The sequence below is a fragment of the Miniopterus schreibersii genome (genome assembly GCF_964146895.1).
Source record: "Miniopterus schreibersii genome assembly, chromosome: 10".
Taxonomy (NCBI): domain Eukaryota; kingdom Metazoa; phylum Chordata; class Mammalia; order Chiroptera; family Miniopteridae; genus Miniopterus; species Miniopterus schreibersii.
The window spans coordinates 83,050,417-83,075,258 of record NC_138110.1 but is presented as its reverse complement, the minus strand read 5'-3'; the positions used below and the strand labels follow the sequence as shown (position 1 = coordinate 83,075,258).

Here is a 24,842-nt window from a genome sequence, read left to right as displayed (position 1 = left end):
GACTAGATAGAGTTGGTGGTTATTCAGCAAGGTGAATGCCACTGAACTGTCCACTTCAAAATGGTTAATTTCATCTTATGCGTATTTTGTTCACCCCCACCCGAGCATATTTCTCCCACTGATTTTTCGGAGAGAGTGGAAGGGAGGGAGGGAGGGACAGAGAAACACATTGATGGGAGAGACACATTGACTGGTTGCCTCACGCACAAGCTCCCACCAGGGCCGGGGACTGAACCTGCAACTCAGGTACGTGCCCTTGGCCAGGGATTCAAACCCTTGACCCTGTGGTGTTTGGGCTGACACTCTAACCGCCGAGCCACACCGGCCAGGGCTCATCTTATGTGAATTTTACATTAATTTAAAAAAACGAGCATGGACGCCCCCTACACAGAGACCCTTTGTCTTTCTTCCTGCCGTGTCTTCTCGCCAAACACAGTCTACTGATCCCGCCATGAACACGCTTCTAAAGAAGTATTTAATCAGGGGAGAGAAACAAGATGGCGGCAGGGAACAGCTGCTCCCGCGGCCTCCCGCAACTGCATCAGAATCACAACTAAAATACAGAACCACCGTCACTCAGAGCCTCCTGAAATCCTGCTGAACAGAAGCCCCACAACCAGGGAACTGAAGAAGCACCGAGAGCGGTAGGAGGGGCGGAGACGCGGGTGGGTCGGGGCTGAATTGCGGAGATGAGGCCGCGGGCCCACACCCGGTGCCGCGGGTAAACCCGGGAGGGAATCTCGGCGGGGGGGTTTCCTGGAGGAGCGAGGGGTCCCAGCCCCACAGCAGGCCCCCAGCCCAGGGCTCCAGGGCCGGGAAGAGACGTCCCCACAACTCTGGGCTGTGAAACCCGCCGGGACTGTCCCTGAGGGTTGCAGAGGCCGTGGGAGCCCCAGCAGCTCCTCCTAAAGGGCCCGGCACGGACTCACTCGGACGCGCCCTCGGAGCCCAGTGCCGGGCAGCAGCCTGAAAGGACCCGGGACACTCGGGGAGGAACTAACCTTCCTGGAATCCGGGCGAGAGGCGGAGGGCGGCTTCCTCCCAGGCAGAAGGGCTGGCGGAGGCCATGGCTCCTTTGGCGAGTCCTCCTGCACACGGCGGGCAGGCGGGCGCCATATTTGAATCGCCAGCACCTGACTTGCACCTTTGGCCCCGCCCCGTGATTCCCAGAGGCCCCGCCCCTCCCCACCTGCAGCTCATCCAGGCCATTTCCAGGGACTTTTCTGTGCAAGCGGCCTCTCGAGCCCCATGCTTAGGACTTCCCTAAAATCTCTCAAATAAGCAGCAGCTGCCCCATATGGCTTGATAAGTGGCCCCAGGCCTGGCACTAGCGGCAGCTGCACTGGCTCATAGCTTGGCCTTTCCTGGGCATCTCCAAGCCCAGCACAAGTAGCAGCCAACTACGGTTTGCTGTGTAGCTCATGCTGGGTGGCCCTGGGCAAGGCACTGGCACAGCACAGGCTGACTTTGCACCTCCAGGGAGGCCCCAGAGACAATGCACCCGGTGGTCAGACCCGACCAGGCTGGATTACAACCCTACCACATCCACAAGTGACACTCAAGGGGCGCACTTGGTGAACACCAAAGCCCCACTGAAGTAAATCCTGCTCCATAGGGGTGTCTCCAGCACAGCAGCTCTCCGGCTGTAGCTGCAGCTGGTCCTCACAGCTGATTGGCCTGGGGGTCAGTTCCTCCCAGTGACCCCAACAGCAACCAAGGCTCAACTACAGCAGGACAGTGCACACAGCCCACACGGGAGCACCTACAAGGCCCAACTCAGGGGACTGGGGAGGCTGAGCCACTGGACCCTGCAGGACACCTACTACACAAAGCCACTCTACAACTTCCAGGAGACATAGCAGCTCCACCTAATACATAGAAACAAACACCTGGAAGCAGCCAAAATGTGGAGGCAAAGAAACATGTCACAAAGGAAAGAACAGAAAAAAAATCTCTAGAAGAGGAACTAAAAGAAATAGATCCGAGCAAGCTAACAGATACAGAGTTCAGAATACTGGTTATAAGGATGCTCAAGGATATCAGTAAGAGTATGACGAAAATAACAGAAAATCGATGACATAATAAAGGACCAATTTGAAATGAAGGCTACACCAACTGAAATGAAGAATAATTTACAGGGAATCAACAGTAGAGTAGAGGACGCTGAGAATCAAATCAGCAATTTGGAACATGAAGAAACAAAAAACACCCAACCAGAAGAGCAAAAAGAAAAAATCCAGAAATATGAAGATAGCATTAGGAGCCTCTGGGACAACTTCAAGGGGCCCAACATTCGTATTATTGGGGTGCCATAAGGGGAAGAAATAGAGCAAGAAATTGAAAATCTAGTTGAAAAAATAACTACAGAAAACTTCCCCTACCTGGGGAAAGAAATTGACTTACAAGTCCAGGAAGCACAGAGGGTCCCAAACAAGAGGAACCCAAAGAGGCCCACAGCAAGACACATCGTAATTAAAATGCCTAAGGCTAAAGACAAAGAGAGACCTACAAGGGGGCAATCATATGACTGTCAGCTGATTTCTCAACAGAAACCCTGCAGGCCAGAAGGGAGTGGCAAGAAATATTCAAAGTGATGAAAAACATGGAACTACAACCAAGATTGCTCTACCCAGCAAAGCTATCATTTAGAACTGAAGGTCACATAAAGAGCTTCTCAGACAAGGAAAAGCTGAAGGAGTCCATCACCACCAGACCAGCACTACAGGAAAAGTTGAAGGGTCTTCTTTAAGAAGAAGCTAACGAACAAAACAATCTGACGAACTAAATAGATCCAGAGACACTGACGCAGGCAACAGACAGTCATATTTCAGAGGAAAGAGGGAAGGGGGGTGGAGGGTGGGAAGAGATTAACCAGAGAAGTTATATGCAATATATGCATAACCCATGGACACAGTCAATAATGGGGTGAAGGCCTGGGGAGGGGGTGGGAGTGAGGTGGAGGGGCTCAATGGGGGGGGGAATGGGACACCTATAATACTCTCAACAATAAAAATAAATTAAAAAAAAAAAAAAAGAAGTATTTAATCAGAGCTGCGCAGACACCTTCCTTGCGACACCATCAGTTGGGACACAGCAAGGCCATGCCATGGGTGAGCAGCAGCAGCTGGTGATGCCGGGGTCCCTCCCTCAAGTGTGTGGGGGGGGCCGTGGAAAATTGTCTGACCAGCTGGGGACTTCGACCGCTCAGGTGGGGAGACACCCTGGAGACGAAGAGGGTGCTCAGACACCCAGATTTTTGCTTAGGCTGCACTTGGTTACAGGAGAAATTTGATGTTTGTCAGAATTTTTCCATACCCCATAGTCTCAGACTCGGGAAGGGGCTGGGATTATGGGGCCGAGGGGCACCAGGGTGAAGCGGAGTGGGCAATGATGTACGTCCAGGGCTCGCAGCGCCCAGCTCTGGGGGAGGCACCCGTCCTCAGATTCCTGCAGGGTCTCCGTCACTGAGGACGCCGTGAGAGGCCAGGGACCCCAATGCTCCAGGGGTCGGCCAGCTTTGGGTAAGTGGACATCTCTCAGCTTCCCAGAAAAATGCCGTCTCAGTTCTGGTCTTCACACGTGAGGGCAAACATCCCATCTCCCTGCTGGCAACGAGCGCCTGGGTGCGTTTCCTTATTACTCAGAATCAGCCTAGAAGAAGCCACCCATCATTTTATAGGTTTACACTTTTATTTCTGGAATACAAAACTGTACTGTTGGGAGTAAGGGGGAAATGGGTTTATAAAAACTCGAGCTGCTTCAGGGACGAGCCTCGATCTCTGAGCCCAGCCAGCCTGCTCCCAGGAGGGGCTCGGGGGCTCCTGGATGCCCCGTGGGGCCCAGCATTCCACGTCTGTGACAGGCCCCGACTGGGGACACCGCTGGGCCTCAGGGCTCCAGGGCACTTCCTGCTCATGGACAGCCGGGTCCCTTCTCCCCCAGTGGCCACCAGACCGTCCTCCGTGTCCCCTCCTCCCCGTGGAGCTCCCTGCAGGTTGCATGGCTTCCTTCAGGCCGGGCGTGGAAACCTGGCGGGATGAACGCTGCATTTGGGGATGAGGGTCCCCAAGGGCTGTTCTCAACCTGTAACCCCCTTAGCGAAGGAAACAGGAACACTTGCGTTAGAAACTCCTAAAAGGAAACACTATTTCTGACAATTTAAGAAAGACAGAGACTATCTCCCGACCTGAACGGGAGATGTGGGAGGCGAGGGGGTATATTTAGGAGCCAGTGGAAGGCGGTGAGTTTACACACAGTTGTCTGGCTGATACAATGGTCGAATGGCACGTGGGGGGGGGGGGGTGTGGCCAGAGCCTCGTCCAGGCCCTTCCCCTGAGCAGGGGCATTTGGCAGAAGCGCACGCTCCCTCTCCCACACGGCCGGATGCCGCGCTTGCACCATCTGGCTCCGCCGTCCACCCACATCCACGACAGGCTCTCTTTAAACGTCAGAGGGAGAGCGCTGTCGGCAAGATGCACCTCGGGGCTCAGCGATCGTATCAGCGCAGCTTCAGGACACAAAGCATTCTCACGGGCGCAAGTCCCTGCAGCAGCGAACACGCTCCCCGGCGAGGCAGGATTTCCACACGGAATGACAGGCAGGAAAGCACTGCTTTATTGGACGTATTTCCTAACTACAGAGACAGCCGACACAAACACCAAACATTCCCTTTCCACGTGACATCCGTCAGAAACGTTTCATGCAAGTCTGTGGCGCCGAACGCGCGGCGAGTCCCGGGGTTACAGGCGGGGGCGGGGCCGGGGGAGCAGGCCCGTATGTACACGTAGCCATACGTCTTCAGTTCTTCACAGTTGTGTGCAAACACGACGGGTATGGCTTTCAGATTTTTGTTTCTTTCGTTGAGTTAAAAAAGTAAGACATAATCATACAGAAGAGCGTTTTTAAAAGAATTCTTTCGGGTGGGAGAGCTCTCCCCCCACGGTCAGGGTCAAGGGCGACCTACAACCTGCACCGTGGCTGCAGTTCAGGCAGGTTCCAGGAGGGGGCACAACTTCCTAAGGCACAAGTATCGGGTTAAACATGTTTAATTAAACCATGCTTTTTTTTTTTTTTTTTTTTTTGGTTACGTGAAACAATAGATTGTGGCGAGAAGTAATGTGTAAGAAGCTGTTAATGGTACAAAATGCAGTCGTAAAGCTACACTACCCTCCCTGGTAACAGTGACTACTCTGAAACCGACTACGACCGCTGTGTATTAAAACGTCGTTTTTTGGTAACTGTTTTCTTACTCGAAGCAGAGTTATAAGGCTTCTGTGAAATAATAATCTTATAGCTGAACAAATATATTACACTCCCTCCGTAATGCTATTTACAGTGACTTTCCAATTTCACCACTGGGAACACGGGGCGTTCTGAACGCACCTCCCCCGGCTTCTAAAGTGCTCGGTTATCTGCACCAGGCGAGGAAACGCAGACCGGGGGGGGGTGACGGCCCCGTGGAAGTAGCTGAAGAGCCGGATTTGGAGTCTTGGACGCATCTCCTCAAATGGATTCTGGTTCCTGCTGGCACGGCGGCCCTTGCTGGGCAAAGACCGAAGACCACCTGTTATTTATTATTCATACATAAATATGTGCCTACGTATGTACACACGCAAACGCAAGACCCGTCCTGCGCAGACGGTTTCTTTCCTGTCCGGTAACCTCTCCTGTGCTGCCCGACCTACGTGCGCTGTGTCCGAAGCCGGATTAAAAACAAACCCTAGCGCGCGGCGATGAACAATCCTACGGTTTTAGTAGCGCAGGGGAGGGAAGGATATTACGGAAGGGCCGAGATGAAACACTGGAGGGTTCCTAACGCGCCGGGTCAGGCCACAACGCCGTACGTGACAGCCGCCCAGGAGGTCGGGAGGAAGGAGGGAACGTGGGTTGGGCTTTCCTCAGGACGCCTAGCTTGCCAGCATTCTCTTAATTTCTGCAAAGTCTGGCAGAGCCTCATGACGAAATGTTTTTCTAGATTTGCTCCTACAAATGCTCGCCTGGTGGCAGATTTAATGCTCAAGCCTACGAAGCCCTGATGCTGTGGTTGGGTTGAATAAGGCACTTCCAGGACCGAATCCAGGGGAGCCCGAGGACCGCTGGGGTCAGGCAGCCACGCGGGGTCGTTCCCATGGGGCCGCCACACTCGCTCCTGCGCTCGCCCCACCCCAGCCCTTTACTCTCTTCTTGAGATGACTTTTCCTTCAGCAGGTGGAGTGGTCCTTCCGTCCGTCCGTCCGTCCTTCCTTCCACTTCCCCTTCTTCCTTCCCGTGAAAGAGCCACGTCTCTGTCCGTATCACACGTCTTCAGTAAGTCGGAAGTTCTGAGTGGTACCGGGTGTGTTCGGTTTATTTCGTCAGAAGTCTGTGTCGCCTGCCGACGCCGTGTGGCTCCTGAGCACTGAGTTCCGATGCCGCCAACTACGAGTGGGTGCTGGTGCTGGAGAGGTCGTTCCGTATTATTTCATTTACTGCAAGAAAACAAAAATACGAGAACACATTAGGGGAAGGTGACTCCGCACAAAACTGTATGTAAATAACCAGCGTCAGCCACGCTTTCAGGATGGCACGTGCGGCCTGTGGAAGGAACCGGCTCCCTTCCCGCCTCCCGCCGTGTCCCCTGGGTGCCCTGAGCCAGAGCATGGACCTGGCTGCTGGGACGAAGGTGCTGGTGGCCGTGCAGTGACTGCCCGTGGGCACCAGGGGCTCCAGGGGCCCGAGCGCATCTCCTCTAAGCGGGAGGGCACCGCGGAGGTGTCCGTGGGTTCATAAAACCACATGGAAGCACCTCTTGGAGTCCAGGCTCGGCGACCACCCCTCGGCCTCATCGTCAAGTCAGAGAGGGGCCGACTCGGGCAGCGGGCGCCCCCTCGGTGGGACTCTTCCTCCATCTCTGTTTCCGTGTCCACAGCCACTATCTGCCTGTGATTTTTGGCAGCCGGGGAGGAAATGAGCAAAGACCATCAGGAGCGAGCTGCACAGCGCCCCTCCCTTCACCCCCGATGGGCACCAGATAGAGGAAATGTCACAGGGGAGGTGTCACACAGTCACTTTCCTGCCAGAGGTGGGAGGTGGGGACACGTGCTCACGTCACGGAATGGCCGGGCTTCCCTCTGCTGCCCAGATAAACGCCATGTGTTTCTGCAAAGGCCCCGGCCTATCCGAGGGCGGCTTCCTGAGCAATTAGCTGGTGCGCATTTCACCACCCCACTCCCTTCCCTAAATTCCCTTTCAACATCCACCTCCCTCCCAACTATGTTTAAGAATAATAATAATAAAACACAGTGGGGGGAACCAGGAATTGTGTCATGGGACCTGATAACAGGACTCACTGGCACCGCTTTGCAGTCAGGAACCTGAGCTGCAAACTTCAAACCCTGGCTCTTCCCAAAGGTGCGGCCTGGCTGGGCCGCGACCAGGGTGGTGGTGCCCACGTGCTGCCCGGGTGAGGGGCTCCGGTCGGCCTGCCCGCAGAGGACACACTGGGACCTGCCTGAGACACGGCAAGACACACAGTCACCCGACACACAGCATCGTCTCTGAGGATGGTGACAAGCGACTAGACACACTAGGAGGGACTCACCCTCTCCTAGGGCTCTTCACAGCTGCCGCTGGGGCAACGATGACGCCCAGGGCTCAGACCCGACCTTGGGACGCCTGCTGGAGAGCGTGCGCAAGGTGGCTCCTCGGCTACAGGCAGCTTCTCCATGACCGTCCCAGGCAATGTGGAGCAGGGAAGGCAGCTCTGCCCTCTCCGCCAGGCCCAGGCAGCTTTCTTGCCACTCTCCCTGGCATCTGCCCCAGTGACCCCAGGCCTCCCGGGGCCATGCCGCCTCCTGGTGCAGAGACGAGTACCCGGGACTTGGAGGAGATGCCACCCTTCTTTCCTGTTTCACTCTTTTTTAGGGGGCACATGTCCAACGTTCATTGGGCAGAACGTTGCCACATCGGAGAACATTTTAACAAAGAAAACTCACAAATGCTGAGTTCTAGAGGGTGTTGTCTTGGTAAGCAGGAGGCTTACAGCCGTGAGGGTGCTTCACACCAAGCCAAGCATGTGGAACATACTTAGAAAGACCAGTCGCCGGTGAGGTGACAAAGACACGTCATAACCCTGCGGCACCTGAGTCTATTTCTGCGGCAGTGGACGGCTCACGAGCGGCTTGGGGGCCATCGTCTCACTCATTCCTAAAACTGACGGAGGCTGTGGGCACAGCGTGTCTTCCTAAACCACTTTCAGACTAAGGGGTTTGGGGCCACGGGGCACTGTCCAGGCTCCGGGGTCGGCATTCCTCCTGCTGGGCAGCAGGACCTACTGGGGAGGTGGAAATGGGAGCCCGACGGTGGCCTCCTCCAGGGGCCAACCAGCTGTGACCCAAAACCAGGAGATTTCACGGATGGGAAGCGTGGAGAGGGCCCACCTGAACAGGTGAGGGCACCTTTAGTTACACTACAGCAAGAGAAGGGTTTTAGTTCCCACCCCATCGCCCACATAACCGAAGTCGCAGACCCCAGGTCTGACCGGGTGAGATGGGTGATCCGTGTGGGAAAGGTCTGCGGGAGGGAGGCAGGCGCCCAAGTGGTAACAATGCTGCCAACTGAGACGAGTCCGAGGGTAACTTTGCTGGAAATTAGAAGGAGAGCGGGGTAGGGAAGACGGGGTTTGGGGGAGACGTCTGAGGATGGCGATGAGAGAGGAGCCCCGAGGAGCCGTGATGGTGGGAAACGGGGGAGGCAGTAAGCAAAGCAGCTAGAACCTTCTAGTTCCTCAGGGTTACACAGACCACAGGAAAACAACATCTGTTTGACGAGATAAAAGGGGAAGAAACTTCAGAAGTGGGCTTCCCCTACTGCCCACGGGGCACCTGAACCTGGTGGGGCTCCCGCCGTGGGTGTGTGGAAACCACTCAGCGTGTCCGGAGCCATCCCGGGCCCTGGTGCCCACCCTGCCCTCGGACCCCACCGGGGCCGTCAGGAGAAGCCGGAGCTGGAAGGGCCGGTCGGGGGAGCACGGGGCCCGTCCATCACCAGGGGCTGGTGGTTTCGGATGAGCCACTGGCCTGACCTCCTTCCCACCACGTGTTGGCTGAGGTGCTGGGTCATCAGATCCTGTTCTGTCCGAGTCCAGCAATGTCCAGTTGGGATCACAACATTTCGGGGACCTTGGGAACTCACGCAAGAACCATTGCACGTGAGCAAAGCTCCTTGAGGGTCTCCCCTAAGTACTCGTGGGACTGTCAGGCAGCAAACCAGGATGGACAACCACATGCCAGAGTGGACGACCCCACACAACTGTCCACACGACTTGGGATGGACAAGCCCACACCGCAGAGTGGACGACCCCACACAACTCTCCACACGACTCGGGATGGACAAGCCCACACCGCAGAGTGGACGACGCCCCACACAAATGTCCACACGACTGAGGATGGACAACCACACACCGCAGAGTGGACGACACCCCACACAACTGTCCACATGACTGAGGATCGACAACCACACACTGCAGAGTGGACGACCCCACACAACCGTCCACACGACTCGGGATGGACAACCACACGCCACAGAGTGGATGACCCCACACAACTGTCCACACAACTCAGGATGGACAACCACACGCCACAGAGTGGACGACCCCACACAACTGTCCACACGACTCGGGATGGACAACCACACGCCACAGAGTGGATGACACCCCACACAATTGTCCACACGACTCGGGATGGACAACCACACGCTGCAGAGTGGATGACACCCCACACAATTGTCCACACGACTCGGGATGGACAACCACACACCGCAGAGTGGATGACACCCCACACAATTGTCCACACGACTCGGGATGGACAACCACACACCGCGGAGTGGACGACCCCACACAACCGTCCACACGACTCGGGATGGACAAGCACACAGCTGCTCTCCCCCAGAGCCGCGGTCTGTTGTGGTCCAGGTCAGAAAGCCCGATGGTCCCCCCTTCACAGGTGGACAAAGGACACACCAAGGAAAGAGCTGGTGAAGGTCAAGTGTTTCTTTGATGGCCGGGCCGAGGGAGAACACGGGCCCTCTCGCCCGCTCCTCTCCCGGCCACAACTTCCTTCATCTCTTCCATGAGGTCACAGTTCCGAGTCCGCTTGGCCGCCGCCCGGCTCTGCGCGGGCTATTTTGGGAGTGGCTTTCTCTCTGATAGGGCTACGTCGACGACACCCACGCTTCCCACAATGTCTTCTCTCCGCTGATAGTTTCCACTTCTTATTCAGCTTTTCCACCTACGCCAGGGTTTCTTCTTTATAGAAGTATTTTGAACTGCAGGTAACATGTGACCCCCGGGGCCCGTCGGAGACCTGAAAGCGGAACCTTCGCTCTGCTCCGCTCAGATGTCCCTCAACAGGATGTGGGGAGCTGTTACACCACAATTTGATTTAATAAGAAGGGTTTTTTCCCTCATATTTAACTTTTCTCTAAAATGCTCCTAAGGTGGAAAGTATTGTTTTTTTTCTGAAACTCGTGGCAGTTTGAACTTGCGTTCTAACCTGGGATGTGTCCGCAGGATGTGTGTGTCATCGCCCCAGGTCCACCTCTGCAGGCGTACCTGACATTCAGAGAAAGGGAAACTAGTGTTCTTTTAAAATACAAAGCTAAAATGTACACCGTTTTACCTGTACTTACATTACCTGTAAATATTACCCAAATTCTTCCTAAAATGATGATCTCTCGGCTCTTCCCAAAGAAGCTGTGCAAATTAAGGAGAAATGCCCCTTTTAAAGTAAAACGTCTATACTTTCAGCCAATGAGTTTCTTCTTTTTGACCATGATTTTGAACAAAGTTGACATGAAGCCTCGCGTTGCGGCTGAATGTCCCAGGCCTGCCTCTCGGGTTCACTCCTGGGTTTTGTGCGACTGCTGACAGCACAGACGGGGAAGGAGTCGTCCGAGGCCGAGTTCTGTTTAATGTTTGCCCCTCTCGATGCCTGGCTTTTGGGGAAAGTTTCTCTGAATCCCCGGTTTCTGAAAACAGCGAAGGATCTGAAATCCCCTTCTCAGGACGGATTCACCCAGTGCCCTCGCAGTCCCCGGGTGCCCAGCACCTGCACAGACCCCGCTCTGGACACCTGCGGCATCCGTGCAGGAAGGCAGGCAGGTATGGTGACTGCGAGTTTTGCACGTCGAGAGACCACGCGGGGTCCGCTGAGAGGCGAGGCGGCTGAGGCCGGGACCTGGTGACCAGAGCGTGGCCGCCGGCCCACGCCACCTCAGCCCACGGTTCTGCGAGCTTCCAGACGGCGCCCGCCAGAGGCACTGTGAGTCGACAGGCGGATGCCAGTTGTTTCCTAAACTCACTAGGAAGGTCATAAGGGACTGAGAGCCGTGGTCGGGGTCCCAGCTGATGCTGCTTGGATGGACGGACCCAGGCCTGCTGCTGGGGCCTCTGCCTGCTGTCCCTCGCCTCCCCATGCCACCACCACCGTCCCCTTTGTCTGGTCCTCTCTGGTTCCACCTGCTCAGAGCTCAGACATGGGGTCCACGAGGGGAGGGAGGGGAGGGCACAGCTATTACCTCCTTTTCAGGGGCAGCTTCTCTCAAAAAAAGCAAAACACCCACCCCCACCACCAGCACCACACGCACACACATGTACACACACACACATGCACACACACAGACGGTCCAGCTGGGGCTAAACACATTGTTTTTTAGTCATCTCTCCTGTACCAGCTTTTAGGTGCTTTAAACACGTTGTTGTTGTTAAGGAAAAACAGGTCACGACCAGAGGAGCTGCGCGGGGCCTGTCCGGTCACCTACTTTCCGCTGCATTGTAAGAACACACACGACGTGTCAGCATTTCCCTTTCTCTCAAACAGATGGCAGGTGAGCCAAACGCCCACGCAGATCTCAGTGCCCGGAGACTGCGACACGCCATGAGCTTTTGTTCAGAAACCCCGCAGATGGGCCCCTCACTCACAGTTTCACAGAGACGAGGCGGGCAGAGGCCTGAGCCGGACCCCATGGGTGTCCTACCCTGTGGGCGTGCTCTACCCCTGTGACGCGTTCTCAGGAGTCGGCATGCGAGTGGCCACCACCCACCGCCCACCTCGAAGGCCTCCAGCTGGCTGGGACCCTCCGGGATCTCCGAGGGTTACTTATCTTCCCAGGCCCGAGCTCTATCACCATGCCCCGTTTCCCACTCTCGGTGTAGACATGACAGTCATACCTCTGTGTGGAGGGGCTCTGAGTGACAGGGTAACTGTCACTCTAACCTGCAGGGGGAGAGAATGGCCATGGAGGGAACCCAGGTCCTCACAGCCAGTGTGTCCCTCAGATCCCAGGAAACATTCATAAGACACTACGTGATGAGAGTTAAAATGGAAATAAACCCTGGAGGAAAAGCAGTCCCTGAAAGGGGACAGAAACTACAAAGAGCACATCCAGGTATGTTTGTCTTTACGGGTGGCCCCACATCCCAGTGCCCGGGCCATGTGACGCTTTCTCAAATAGCAACCAACCAACGCTGGCACCCAAACTCCTGACAAACCTGTGCTTTTCCCACCTTTCTCAGACCCACGTTATCGCTGTGTTCACAGGACAGCTTTCAATCATCATGCAGAGGACTGTGGCCAGTGGCCAGTGCTGGGGGCCTCCGACCTTCCTTTGGAAAGACCAGACACAAGGCCTCTGGACCTGGAGCTCATGTGTTGTCAAGAGAAGGGGTAGCTGGAGACCAGGTCATTCTCGTTCCACCTTTGAAGGCCCGGGTGACGTGACTCCTGGGCCCCGAGCTTCCCACCCGTGGACACAGGAGGCTCAGCCAGGTGCCTCTGCTTTGCGAACCAGGGATTTTCAATTGTCGCAAGTGCAGGTTAAAATTCTGTGTGCTGGGAATATAAAACACATGAACCTCGTGGCCGCTTTCACAGCTCCTGGGAGGTGGACAGTATTCGTATTAGGGACACAGGACCAGCTCTGGCCAGTGTGGCTCCGTGGTTAGAGTGTCGGCCTGCACACCCAAGGGTTGGTTGCAGGTCTGATGCCCAGCTCCAGTCGGGGTGTGTGTGGGAGGCAACCAATCTCTCTCTCTGTCTCTCTCTCTCTCTCCCCCTTCCACTCTCTAAAAATCAATGGAAAAAATATCCTTAAATTCTCGGGTAAGGGTTAACCAGAAAAAACACCCAAAAAACAGGACCAGAGAGGGCAGGAGATGAGCCAGTCCTCACACAGCAGGAAAACAGGATCAGGAGTGGAATCAGGCTACTGCTGGTGGGACGCGGTGCCATCAGGATTCCACAAACGTCAGCAGAGAGGGTGGGGCTGCAGGCTGGTGGCTTCCTCAGCCTCCGGCCGTTTTCTAAATGGCGTAACGACTGTTAAAATGCTCCACTGAAGGCCTGAATCACCCGCTTTTACAAAGAAGAGACGTGTGCACACACTGGCACTTTCCGGTAAACTTTCAGTTTACTGCCTATCGGACAAAGAAGGAAACTATCGGGCAAGTGAGTGAAAGTCACAGTGGTCGGGAGTTAATGCGAAGCCCGAGGTCGACCACAAGGCACACGTGTTCTTACGGAGACACAAACGGCAAGGACGGGGCTTACACTGCTCCGCTCTGCGTTTCCGTACCTCTCTCACTGTGTGCGTATCCCTCTTATTACCAGGACAGATGCCTGGGCAGGTTTTCAGGTTAATGCAAACACGAGCTGTGTCTTTTCGTTTCTCTCACACAGAATCGACAGCGTGGTTGGTCCCTCCTCGGACCCAGCTGTGAGTGACACCAGGGAAAACCATGGCCCACGCCAGGCCCCACGGTGCGTGAGCCCCAGCTGCCGGCTCCGGAGAAGGGAGAGCAGGGAGGCAGGCACTAGAATTCTCTAGACGGCCGTTCACACGGATATTGATCCCAGTTCCCTAGGAACTGGACCGAGGCTTAGAGAATAAGAAATCTGGTTCCTCAGTGTTAACCCAGTTGTCATTTCATCCTTGCTTTTTAAAAAACGGATAAGATCTCTGGAGAAGGGCTATACTTTGCAAATACTATGCTTGTCAATTTGAAAAAACATTTGTTGATATTGGTACATAATAGATTACAAAAAACTTTTTAAAGTGTTTTCCTGTTTTGCAATAGTTATGTCAGTTCTAATACGGAAACCAATTGTACTAGGAGTTTAAAAAATTAACAATATTTATCTACTGCCACTTAGTCAATTAGCCAGCCCAGCAGGGACACTGCCATTTTTCTGTTCCTGCTTTTATAACAGGATACAATGTTGCTTTTCCATGAAAAGAACCATTTCCTTAAAGCCATCATTGTCCTTTAAGCAAAAGCAAAATGGGAAACAAAAAAGTCTTAATGATTCCAGGACGGGGTCCACACAGGACTGCTCCCCACGCTGCGTTATGTCCCAGGGACTCCTCCCATCAACGCTCAGTCCAACGAAACACTGACCATAAGCGAACGCTCAGCACAAAAGCAGTTCCCACTTCCCACTCCATAGTCTTCCGAGGGACAGAAAAACGCACAATCTTTACAGGGGGCGAGTCATAAACATTTTTATTTTTAAGGGAAAGCCAAAATAGCTTTCTGAGGAGCAAACCAAAACAGGAAGGACATTCTTTCTCATTCCTATAACTAGGAGACAATTTTAAAAAGTATTTCCTAACTTTCCCAGAAAATACACCTGGAGCTAAAGTTAGGATTGTAACCTAAGAGCCCAACAATTTAGGTGGACACGAAACCAGAAATATCTCAGGCCAAACCTGTCCTTAAAGAGGTAGCTTCTGGGACGTCTCCGGATTGTTTGCTGCCCTAAACCTTTACCACATCTGCCGATTCGGGGGCGGCGGGTCGAAGCCTATCGCCAGCCTGCAGCTGTTCGCGGCTGCCTCTCCCCCCCGGGGTGTCAGAGCTGCGTATGGTTTCTGGGGACTGCTGAATCCCAGCACTCATGGTTTCCACCGGTTCTTATTTAAGGAATTACAGTAGATGTGAGCTGAGGACATGCAAACACCATGATGGAAGCCACAGTTCAGAGATGAGAAACTGCAACAATGTATCTGGTCCCGGAGGAGAGGCCCTGGGAGGGGCCGAGGAGGGTGAAGTGGTCTCTCTCATGTGGGTTTTCATTTCTTCGGAAGAGACCTCTTAGAAAGTCTGCGGTAAATACCTGCTCCTGCCCAGGAGGTGCCGGGTCAGCAGCCCCCCGTGCGCCTGCTGCGTCCCCCTCGGCCTCGCCTGGCCTGTTAGGAGGCCACCCGGCACCTCCGGAGCCAGGCGCTGCCTCTGACATGGGGTTAAAAACAGGCCCCGTGGCCGGGAGTATCTCACGGCCACTGTAATTCTGAAAATGCAGAGCTGCAACATCACTAAACTCGTTTTTTACTTTCTGCTTTTTTTTTTTCCAAAGATGCTTTGTGAAGCATTGGAAAATAATACAGTTTCTCAAGTTTCATTAAAAAGTAAGTTCTCAGGTTACTTCGGGTGTCCTGGACCTATTTCAGCCTTCACTTATTTTTATCTTTTTAATCCTAATCAGCCACTGCCACGGGGCCTGCTATTTTTGGAAGGAGAGAATGGGACAGCGGTGGGACTGACTGACAACAAGTCACCGTTTTAATAAAACATGACCCTCCCCACTGGATGTGGGGCTGGCTGATGAACACTGTTGTTACACGGGACTGCCAGCCATTAAAACAGAATAATTTTCCTACCTTCAGTGCTGCTTCCTTATTTAGCCTGAATTCTCCAAATAATGCAAACGCCCCATGTGGAAACTCCAGCACCCGTGGGGCCGGCAGCCACGTGACCGGGCGTTTCCCCAGGCTGGCCCTCGCCTCCCTCCCCCGCCGGGCGGCAGGGCGTGTGCTGGCCACATCACCTGCCCCTTATTTTATCTGTGCCAAACTCGCTCCGCAATCACTCACGGGGATCATTAAACCGCCAACAAGCATTTTTCCAGGTCTTTCTTTGTGTTACTAGAAAATACATTCCCTGAATTGAAAAAATAAAAATTGCAAAAGCTTTCTTTAATTAAAAAAAATAAAAATACCCAAGCCCAGAGAGAGAGAGAGAGAGAGAGAGAGAGAGAGAGGCTGCTGGAGGTTGGGGTAGGTTTGCCATGAGGGGGACTCGAAGTCGAAGGCAAGAACGAAGTGTAGCTTCTGTCTTTGTGGGGCAACGGAGGAGCCGGTCAAGGCCAAACGCCGCTGCTCCGAGCCTGGGTGTGAGGGCGCAACATGGCGAACCAGCCCTCGGCACCCGCCAGGCCGTCAGCCGGGCACCTGGGAGCCGCCCACCAGCTGCCAGGTTTGGGTCAGAAGGTGCTGCTCAGCAAGGCAGCCACGGTTCCTGGGTTCACGGGAAGTGAAACCACACCTTCTTGCCATCCAACTCGACCTTGAGCAAAATCCTCACCTTACTAGAGAATCATTAGTAACTTCGTTAGGTGAGGGGCCTGCACTGTGACCCTGGAAGACTACGGCCGCTTAAAAGACATATCTGTGCCCTGGCCGGCTTTGCTCGGTGGTTAGAGCGTTGGCCTGCAAAATGAAGGGTCCCGGGTTCGATTCTGACCAAGGCCGTGACCTTGGCCGCAGGCTCAACCCCCGGCCCTAGTAGGGGGCCATGCGGGAGGCGACCAAGACTTAAGTGTGTGAGGGCTGGCGGGGGGACAGGAGTGAGGTCTAGGGCCTGATTTCTATTGTCTCGGCAGCCACAACTGAAGGACTTGCTGGAGCAGGGGTGCCCCATCACACCCCCCGGGATGAATCTGGGTGAGGGGCATGCGAACCCATCACACTATTCATTCTACTCTTGTGGATGCTTGAAATCTTTGCAATTAAAAACCAACACTATCTTCAGAGAGAAGCTAGAGCCCAAGGGAAGCTGGTAATTGGCTCCCACATCTGACTTGCTCTCTGGGCACCCAGGTGAGGCAGAGGACACCAGGGTCTGGTCACTATGAGGGGCATCTGGGACCTGGCTCCGAACCACACCCATGAGCCCACCGGGCCTGCCTCTGCTCCTTGTGACACCAGGGACTGGCTGAGTCACCTGAAGCTGGGATGGACACAGATTCTCAGGCCCCGTCAGACCCACCGAACCAAAACATTTGACCAAGAGTCCAAGATTTGATTGGCACCCACACGAATGTCTGAGACACTGGCTAGCTGGGGGTGACCAGGAAACACAGAGGAGAGACCTTTCTGGTGCCTTGGGAGAATTCTGCCCTTAATTTACTTCCCTAGTGCCGCTCACCTTCAAAATACCCTGAACTTCATTCAAATCTTTAAGAAGAAATTAGGTACTAGCTTTTTAAAAATTGAAAACATAACATTGCAAGTGACGTTTTGCTTGAGGACCGAGGAGAGCCTAAAAATTCTGAGGAATGCCATGTAGAGTGACACTCAGGCTTGGGAATGACTGATGATGCCACGTGGCCGTGGTGCTGAATGGAAAGGCGGGGAGGGAGGGAGCCTGCTGAGAACAGCTCCTGAAAAGCTGCATCCTCGCTGGGGTGCAGGAGGTCACCCCTGAGAGGGGCCGACCTGCAGCTCTCACTCATTCTGCAGGACTCAGGCTTGGGGACCAGCACCCCAACCCCAGGACCACCTGGAGGCAGTCACCTGGAGCCCACGCTCACTTGCAGCCTGTGGCACAGGATGGCTGAGGTGGGGTGACAGGTCTGCCCAGCTGCTCTGACCTAAAAGGCACCTGCCCAGCAGCCCAGGGATGTGAGTGTTGAGAAAGGAATGGAGATGATATACAGCCCGGCTGGGTGTGGCTCAGCGGTAGAGCATGGGCCTAGGATCCAGGAGATCGGCAGTCTGATTCCCGGTCAGGGCACATGCCCAGGTTGTGGGCTCGATCCCCCGTAGGGGGCATGCAGGAGGCAGCCGATCAATGACTCTCTCATCATTGATGTTTCTCTCTCTCCCTCTCCCTTCCTCTCTCTGAAATCAATAAAGATATATATATATATTTTTAAAAAGATATACAGATGTTTTCATTTTCACTGTTAGAGTTTGCAAGAGTTTTTAAAGTGCCTTTTAAAATTATTGTTGATGCAACTCCACGTTTCTTAGACTGAATTCCTGTGAGGCCCCATCCATTTCACAGGTGCAGAAACTAAGCTGAAGCAGAAACAACATGTGAGAGCTGAGCTCCTCGCTGGGGGCGGCCCCTCCACGAGCCTGCACCTGCACACGTCTGTGAGGTCAGCACAGGTCAGCGCCTGCATCCTGGTCAGTCCCCGAGCACATGGGCCTCAACCACAGCTACCGCTCTCTCTCCAGGACGGGGAAGCCAGCGAGCAGGGAGGAGTGCGGCTCCTCCAGTCTGCCCACCACTGCCAGCATTCACCTGCCACTGCCCTGCCATCACCCCACCATTATCCACCATTATTCCACCATCACCCGCCATCTCCTGCCATCTCTCACCCTCGCCTGCTGTCCCACAGCCCCAACAGCAGCCTCACCTGAATCGCAGCAGAGGACACAGGGCAGGATTCTAGCCCCACGCGCCGTCCCTCCTGCCACCGGTGGACCGGCCGAGGCAACGCAACCCACAGGACAGGCGAAGCCTCCGCTCCGGCAAGCTCCCAGGCCCTGCTCTTGGCACCAGGTCCCAGCCAAAAGGGCAGTTTCCCCCCGGGGAGGCTGCGAGAAGACGCAGGAGCACCTGGGAGGCTAGGGCGTGGGGCGACGTGTGTGCAGCAGAGCTGTGCTCTGGCTCTTTGTCAGGTCTGCTGCTGGTGGGAGAGGCCGGGGGAAAGGGCACAGGGTGGGCAGCACAAATCCTTATTTCTTTCTACCTCACAGCACTGCCTTTAGTTCAAATTCAGTACGAAGTCCTACCTACCGCCTCGGGCTCTGGGCCATAGTTCTGTCCTGGCATGTCACGTGTGCCGTCCCAGCCAGCAGCCCCGTCCCGTAGCCTGGCCTGAGAGGAAGCAGCAGAGGCCCAAGTGTCCACCCGCTGCACGCTCCAGGGCGAGCCTTCCTCCCACAGACGCAGCCTCGGCCGCTAAGTCTCCCGCTAGGGTCCCGGCCGGAGCTCCAGAGCTCCATGCACTGCTCCCACCCTTCACTCCCCCACTGCCCAGGCCGCCTTTGCCTCTCAGGACCCACACCAGCTCCCGAATCGTGCCTGCCCCACATGGGTCCTGAATATGAACATGTCCACACGTGTCCCCAGGTCTACCACTGCCACAGCCCACGTGGCCACCAGCTCCCGAGTGGGTTACGTCAGCACTTTCCCGCCCGCAGCCGGAGTGAGTGCTGCCAGGACGGAAATCTGTCCTTAAGAGCCCCAATGTGTCCCCCTGGGGAGACCCATCCCATCACACCCCTCTGTCCGCTCCACACCAGCGGCACCCAGGTGCACCCGACACCTCCTCCCAGAGCTTGGCCGCCAACCAGGATGCCTGGGACCTGCTCTTGGCCTTCCCCAGCCACCCGAGGAAAGGCCACCTGGTGCCCCTCATGCCAGAGGCGTCTCTAAGTCCCCCTCTCACGGCACGATTCTTTAATGGTCTTGTCCATACCCCCAATAGGCTGAGCCCACCCTAAGGGTAAAAACTATATCTATGAATTTGGATAAAAATGATCAACATGGAGCCTGTAGTTTCATTCTGTAAAGATCTGAACAGGAAAATCAGAGAAGGCGTGAAGAAAAGTGTGCAGAAACCTCGCTGGTCAGTCACCCTTAAAAACTGCTAATTTGGAAAACCAAAGGAAGGCGAGAGAGGCGACGTCAGAAAAACCCAGGCAAATGAGACAGGTCCCATAATCTTTAGGATGTATTGATGCTGGAGTGGAAACAAACACCTGAGATTGAATTTTGGTATTGATTATACAATTATTAATCTTCACAGAAGCTATTCCGACACTGCCCGTAATGAGCAATCCATCAACGCAGATTAGGTGCCATGAAGCTGTGGTCAGTGCAAAGGGCCATGAAGTCCTTGTAACTGCATATTACTGGGCTTTCATTTTCCCAAATCAAATCAGTGGGGCCGGCACTCGCGCACTCTGACTCTCGGTCACGAGGACATGCCCCCGCTAATCACCAAGACCAGCAGCCTTGTTGGACCCCCAAGACTACCTCTCAGCCAGGGTAGGGGGGTCGCTTTGTTAACAAGACTGGAAAGAACAGGTGAAGGAGTCACCTGCATTTCTTTCCTAAACATACAAAGGATGCCTGGGGGCCGTGACCTGGGGACCACGGTGCAGCTGGGGACACCTTCCCAATTTCTGGGGGAAATTCTGCCCACCAACCGCCTCCAAACCTGACAGCTGTGGGGCCCTTCAGTGGAGTCCTACTGAGTACAGTTCCCGAGTGAGCAGAGACCCTTGTTCAGGTACAGGGCAGACGGCCTGGCCTGGCCACCCTGGGCTGGTCTTTATTCCTTAAAGTCCCTCCTGAGGCCACCCTGAACCCCTCAGGTTCACTGGGCCATCACCTCCACAGTTCCCTTGGCACCTCGCTGGGCACTGTGGATGGCACTGCACCGTCCTCTCAGACTGTTCACTGGGGTCTGAGCTCTGCCCAGTGTTTGCTTCACTCTCCTGATGCCTGCCAGGGTCTCGAGTGGTCAGGGACATGGCCTGCCCTGTCCTCACGGTCCTGCCATGCAAATGCTGGCTGCTCTATGTCTGCTGAGAAAGGTGAGTGAGTCCCTCGTGTTTCTGAGCAGAACCCGGATGCCAGCCTGCACTGCAGCCCCCGGCTCAGGACGCAGCTCCTCCGTGGAAATCTGCGCGGGTCTCTCTGCGTGTTCTCTTTCCATGGGGCTACAAGCTGTTTGGAAAATTTAATTTAATTCCTTCTCTGTTTGTCTAAGTTTGGTTTCCGAAGAAGCCTTAAAACCTGTCCTCAGAAAAAACACTGACTATGTAGAAAACAGGCTGTCTGGAGACACCTGTTCACCGTAGATGTTCACCAGACGAGACCATCGCTGCCCCTGGATGGAAGCCGCTGCGACTTGATGTGGGTCTCACCGAACCGCGGGACACATCTGTGGCCCGTTTCTGTAACAGTGAGTCAAGAAGACCCAGGTGATGTGGAGGGAACCCCAGTTCGGGAGCTGGGGGTCAATGTTCTGCACCTTTAGTCTCCACCAGCTGTGGGACATTTAAAACCCGCTTCCTTGTTCAAGAGCAAAAGTGCGCATTTTACCAAAGGCCCTGGAACCCAGAAAGCTGGGCGAGCGGAGTCCCTGACCCAATCCAAGTGGCCGCTGCTGCAGAAATCCCCACCGTGCCTACGTGCGAAGACCCTGGTGAGCGGCTGCCAGGCTGGGGAGTGACCGTTTGCACCCAAGGGTTCCTCTAACCCGCGAGCAGCACTGAGGGGCCTGAAGGAAATCATCCAGCCCTGCTCTGCTCACCTTCCCGCCACTTAGGAAGTGCGCTGGGCGTGGTGAGAGCACCCATCTGCTCACACCTGGGCTTCTCTGCCAGCCTCCTCCCCCTGCCCACCACCAGCCCCTCTCGCCAACCCCAGGTGGAGCTGGGGCTGTGAAGACTTAGCAGGGGGCCCGTGCGGGGCAGCTCTGGTCAACGAGGGTGCGCAGTGGACATCACTTTTTATGAGCCAGAGGCCACAAAGCCTGTTGCCAACCTGGCCCTGAGATCAGAGAGAAACAGGAAGCCGCCCAGAGGAGGAAGCCGCGGGTGGGGAGGGCCTGGTGATGCTGGTGAAAGTCTCTCTCGGAAGCTCAGGTCAAAACTCAGCTCCCAGGAGCCGGCCACCTCCGGAGAGCGCCCATCCAGCCCATCAATCACCCACTTTCCATCGGCCGGCTTCTCTGCGGCGCTTTATTCTACGTTATCATGGCAGGAAATGGCACACAGGGCGGAAAGCTGGCTCTGGATCCAGTGGAAACCACCGTTTCCACCTCAGGGAGAGCGAGATTGTGAACAGGGCATCCAACCTCACGGTGAGGGTGGTGATGGAGATAAGGGGAGGGAGAGGCGCTCGGGCTGAGTCCAAAAGGCAGTCAGATCCGAAAAGCTCTGTAATCCAGCACAGACACCTGATTAACACACAGACACCGACAGTTTTGAGCTCCTTTCTTAAATTAAAATGCATAAAAATTCCGACACATGGCTCCCGCCCCCCACCACGTGTAGCTGTCCCGTGGCTGCTTTTTCAAGTGTCGCCGCAGACGCTCCTGCCGAGGCCAAGTGAACACTCAGGTGACGGAGGAACGGCTCCCGCCAGCCCGGCCGGCGGCTGCCACCTCGCCCCATCCACATACCAGCTCTCCTCTCCAGCCATCTGCCAAGAGGAAATAACTCTGCTGGGCTGGGAGTCTGGGGATCCCAGAAAACAATCTTAAATCCACAGAAATAATTGAAGTTCGCGTCTACCGAGCTGCTTGGTTCCATTCTGATTTTTATTACAATGTCAACAGAGTTTAATTTGTTTTAGAGTTTAGGTTCTTAAATCTGAGTGATATACGGTAGTTTACAGCATGCTGGCAACCGCTACCGTGGAAAAAAAAAGGAAAGTGCACATAAAGGGGACTCTGAGCTGGACGCTGTGAACGCGGGAACTACGCCAAGAGCAGCAAACGGCGCGGCTCTCCCCTCGGGACCACGGCAGCCCCGGCACGTGACCTCCCTGCATTTCCCTCCCTGACCAGCCTCGCCCGGCCATGATTAAAAGGAAATGTCCTAAAATGTAATTTCTTGAACTAAACTCTCACAGATACAACTGAGCCACTGTCCTATCTGGGCCCCTTCCTAAGCACCGATCTCGAGGGGCAGGTACAGGGCCCGGGCAGACGCTCACCTGGACAGGCTGGTGTGGAGCGTGTGACCGAGTGTGAGGGGCCCTGCACCCGTCTGCACAGAGCTGCTGCGACCTCAAACACATTCTGATGAGAAACGTCAGCCCTGGGTTTTCCAACCTGGCTTGTGCTGGGGCAAAGCTCAGTCTGTTCAAATCATCCCCAGGGACCGCAGGACAAACCTGCAGACCCGCCCCCTTTATGGCAGAGAGGACTGAGGCGGCCAGCAAAGAAGAAGGGGTGCTGCCCGCGTGTGGGTCCTGCCCCTCGGGGCGGACGGAGCCGCTGGCCCAGCTGCCTGGAGTACTCGGCGGCTGGGGCCCCAAGGCGATGGCAAAGCTCCCCCCTCGTCTGTGAGGCCAGACAGCGTCTCTGCTGGACTGCAGCCAGGGCCTCGGGTAAATCATAGACGTTTCTGGACGTTGCTGAGGGCTCCGAGCTCCCACTGTCTTCCAGGGCCCACTTCCTCCGTATCTGAAATAACAGCAGCTGCGAGGGCCTGATAGGGCCGGGCGGGGCATGCCTTCACCCCAGGGCGGGAGAGAGGATGGGCTGGGGGCCGATAACACCCACCCCCGGCCCACCGCGATGACCGAGGCCTGCACTGTCTGCCCCGTTTCGGGACAAAAGAATGCGGGCCTCTGGGTCCTGGGAGCCATCACGGTGCTGGGAGGGGGGGGCTGGCTGACTGGCCTATTGTCCTGAGTATCAGGCTGTGATTAGCCGGGGTCCCTGGGCCTGATAAGGGCGGAAGTTTCAGAGGGGGCAATAAGCTTTCTTTGTTCTTTACATACAGTCTGGAAGGAAGGGAGAACCTGGTTTGAAAATGCAAACTGACAACGGTAAAGGGACTCAGAAGCCCGTGTGCCCAGCCTCCTCGAACAGGACAGAACCTCCGGCGGCCGCGTCAGAACAGGGACGGCGGCAACAGGTGTAAACGTCCCATCACCACGGTCTGCACTTCAAACATGACCCTTAAGCTAACTAAACAGTCTCACCAGGGAGGCCCACAGAGTTCACTCCCTACGAGAAATTCCATCAGCACGACGTTTGTGTCACGTAAACACAGAACGAGGATTTCCTCCTAACACTCCTTAAAGAAGGAGTCCAGGGGCCACATGTGCTCCCCACACAAATGGAAACCCATGTGACGCCCGGGGCCTCGAGCCCCGCACACACCGCGTCTCCTTCGCGGGGAGCGCTCTACGGGCTCAGCAAGCACCTTAGGAAACTGAGCTTAACCCCACAGGCTCCTGGGAAGAGAAGCCCCTGGAGCAGCACAAGAGAAGCCGTGTCCTTGGGAGAGTCGTCCTGCTGGGCGATTCTCTGCCCCTGGGGAGCTGCCTTTTCTGGACGTTTTCATACAAATGGAACCATGTCCTCTGTGGTCTCTTGTGTTGGCTCCTGTGACTCAGCATCATGGTCTCAGGACTCACCCGCGTCCCAGCAGGAATTAGCACTTCATTCCCTCTCGTGGCTGAACGCTATTCCACGGTATGAATCCACCAGTTTTCCTAGCTACTCACCAGGTACTGGACGTTTAGGCTGTTTCAAATGCTTGGCTACTGTGAATAACACTGTGGGGAACCCTGGCTGGTGTGGCTCAGTGGTTACAGTGTCGGCCCCACACTGAAGGGTCATGGGTTCGATTTCTGATCAAGGGCATGTACCTGGGTTGCAGGTTCAATCCCCAGCCCATCGGGGTGCATGCAGGAGGCAATTGATCGATGTGTCTCTCTCACATCAATGTTTCTCTCTCTCTCTGCCCCCTACGTCCCTTCTTTCCAGTCTAAAAAATCAACGGAAAAATATCCCCTGGGGAGAATTAACAACAAAAATACTGCTGAGAACATGTGTGTGCGAGTCTCTGTGCCGATACGTGCTCATTTTTTGTGGACAGACACCTAACAGTGGAATTGATGGGTCCTAGGGTACATTTTTGTTCGACTTTTGCCCAAGTGGCTGTACCCACTAGTAATGTGTGTGAGTTCCAATTTCTACACATCCTGTCCAACACATGTTCTCGTCTCCCTTATAATTACAGCCACTACAGTGGGTGGGCAA

At 55.0% G+C, this 24,842-nt stretch overlaps 1 protein-coding gene across 6 annotated transcripts in view; it reads right to left on the bottom strand.

Annotated features, from left to right (window-relative positions):
• Positions 1-5,081: 5,081 nt before the first annotated feature.
• NFATC1 (nuclear factor of activated T cells 1) overlaps positions 5,082-24,842 on the bottom strand; it is a 93,152-nt gene continuing 73,391 nt past the window's right edge. For 4 of the 6 annotated variants that reach the window (XM_081149841.1, XM_081149843.1, XM_081149840.1 and 1 more), the window contains exon 10: positions 5,082-6,467. In XM_081149841.1, coding sequence (XP_081005967.1) covers positions 6,418-6,467 — 50 coding nt within the window. In that variant the 3' untranslated portion in view covers positions 5,082-6,417. The remainder of the gene's footprint in view (positions 6,468-24,842) is intronic. The other 2 variants (XM_081149844.1, XM_081149845.1) reach the window with 1 other exon arrangement.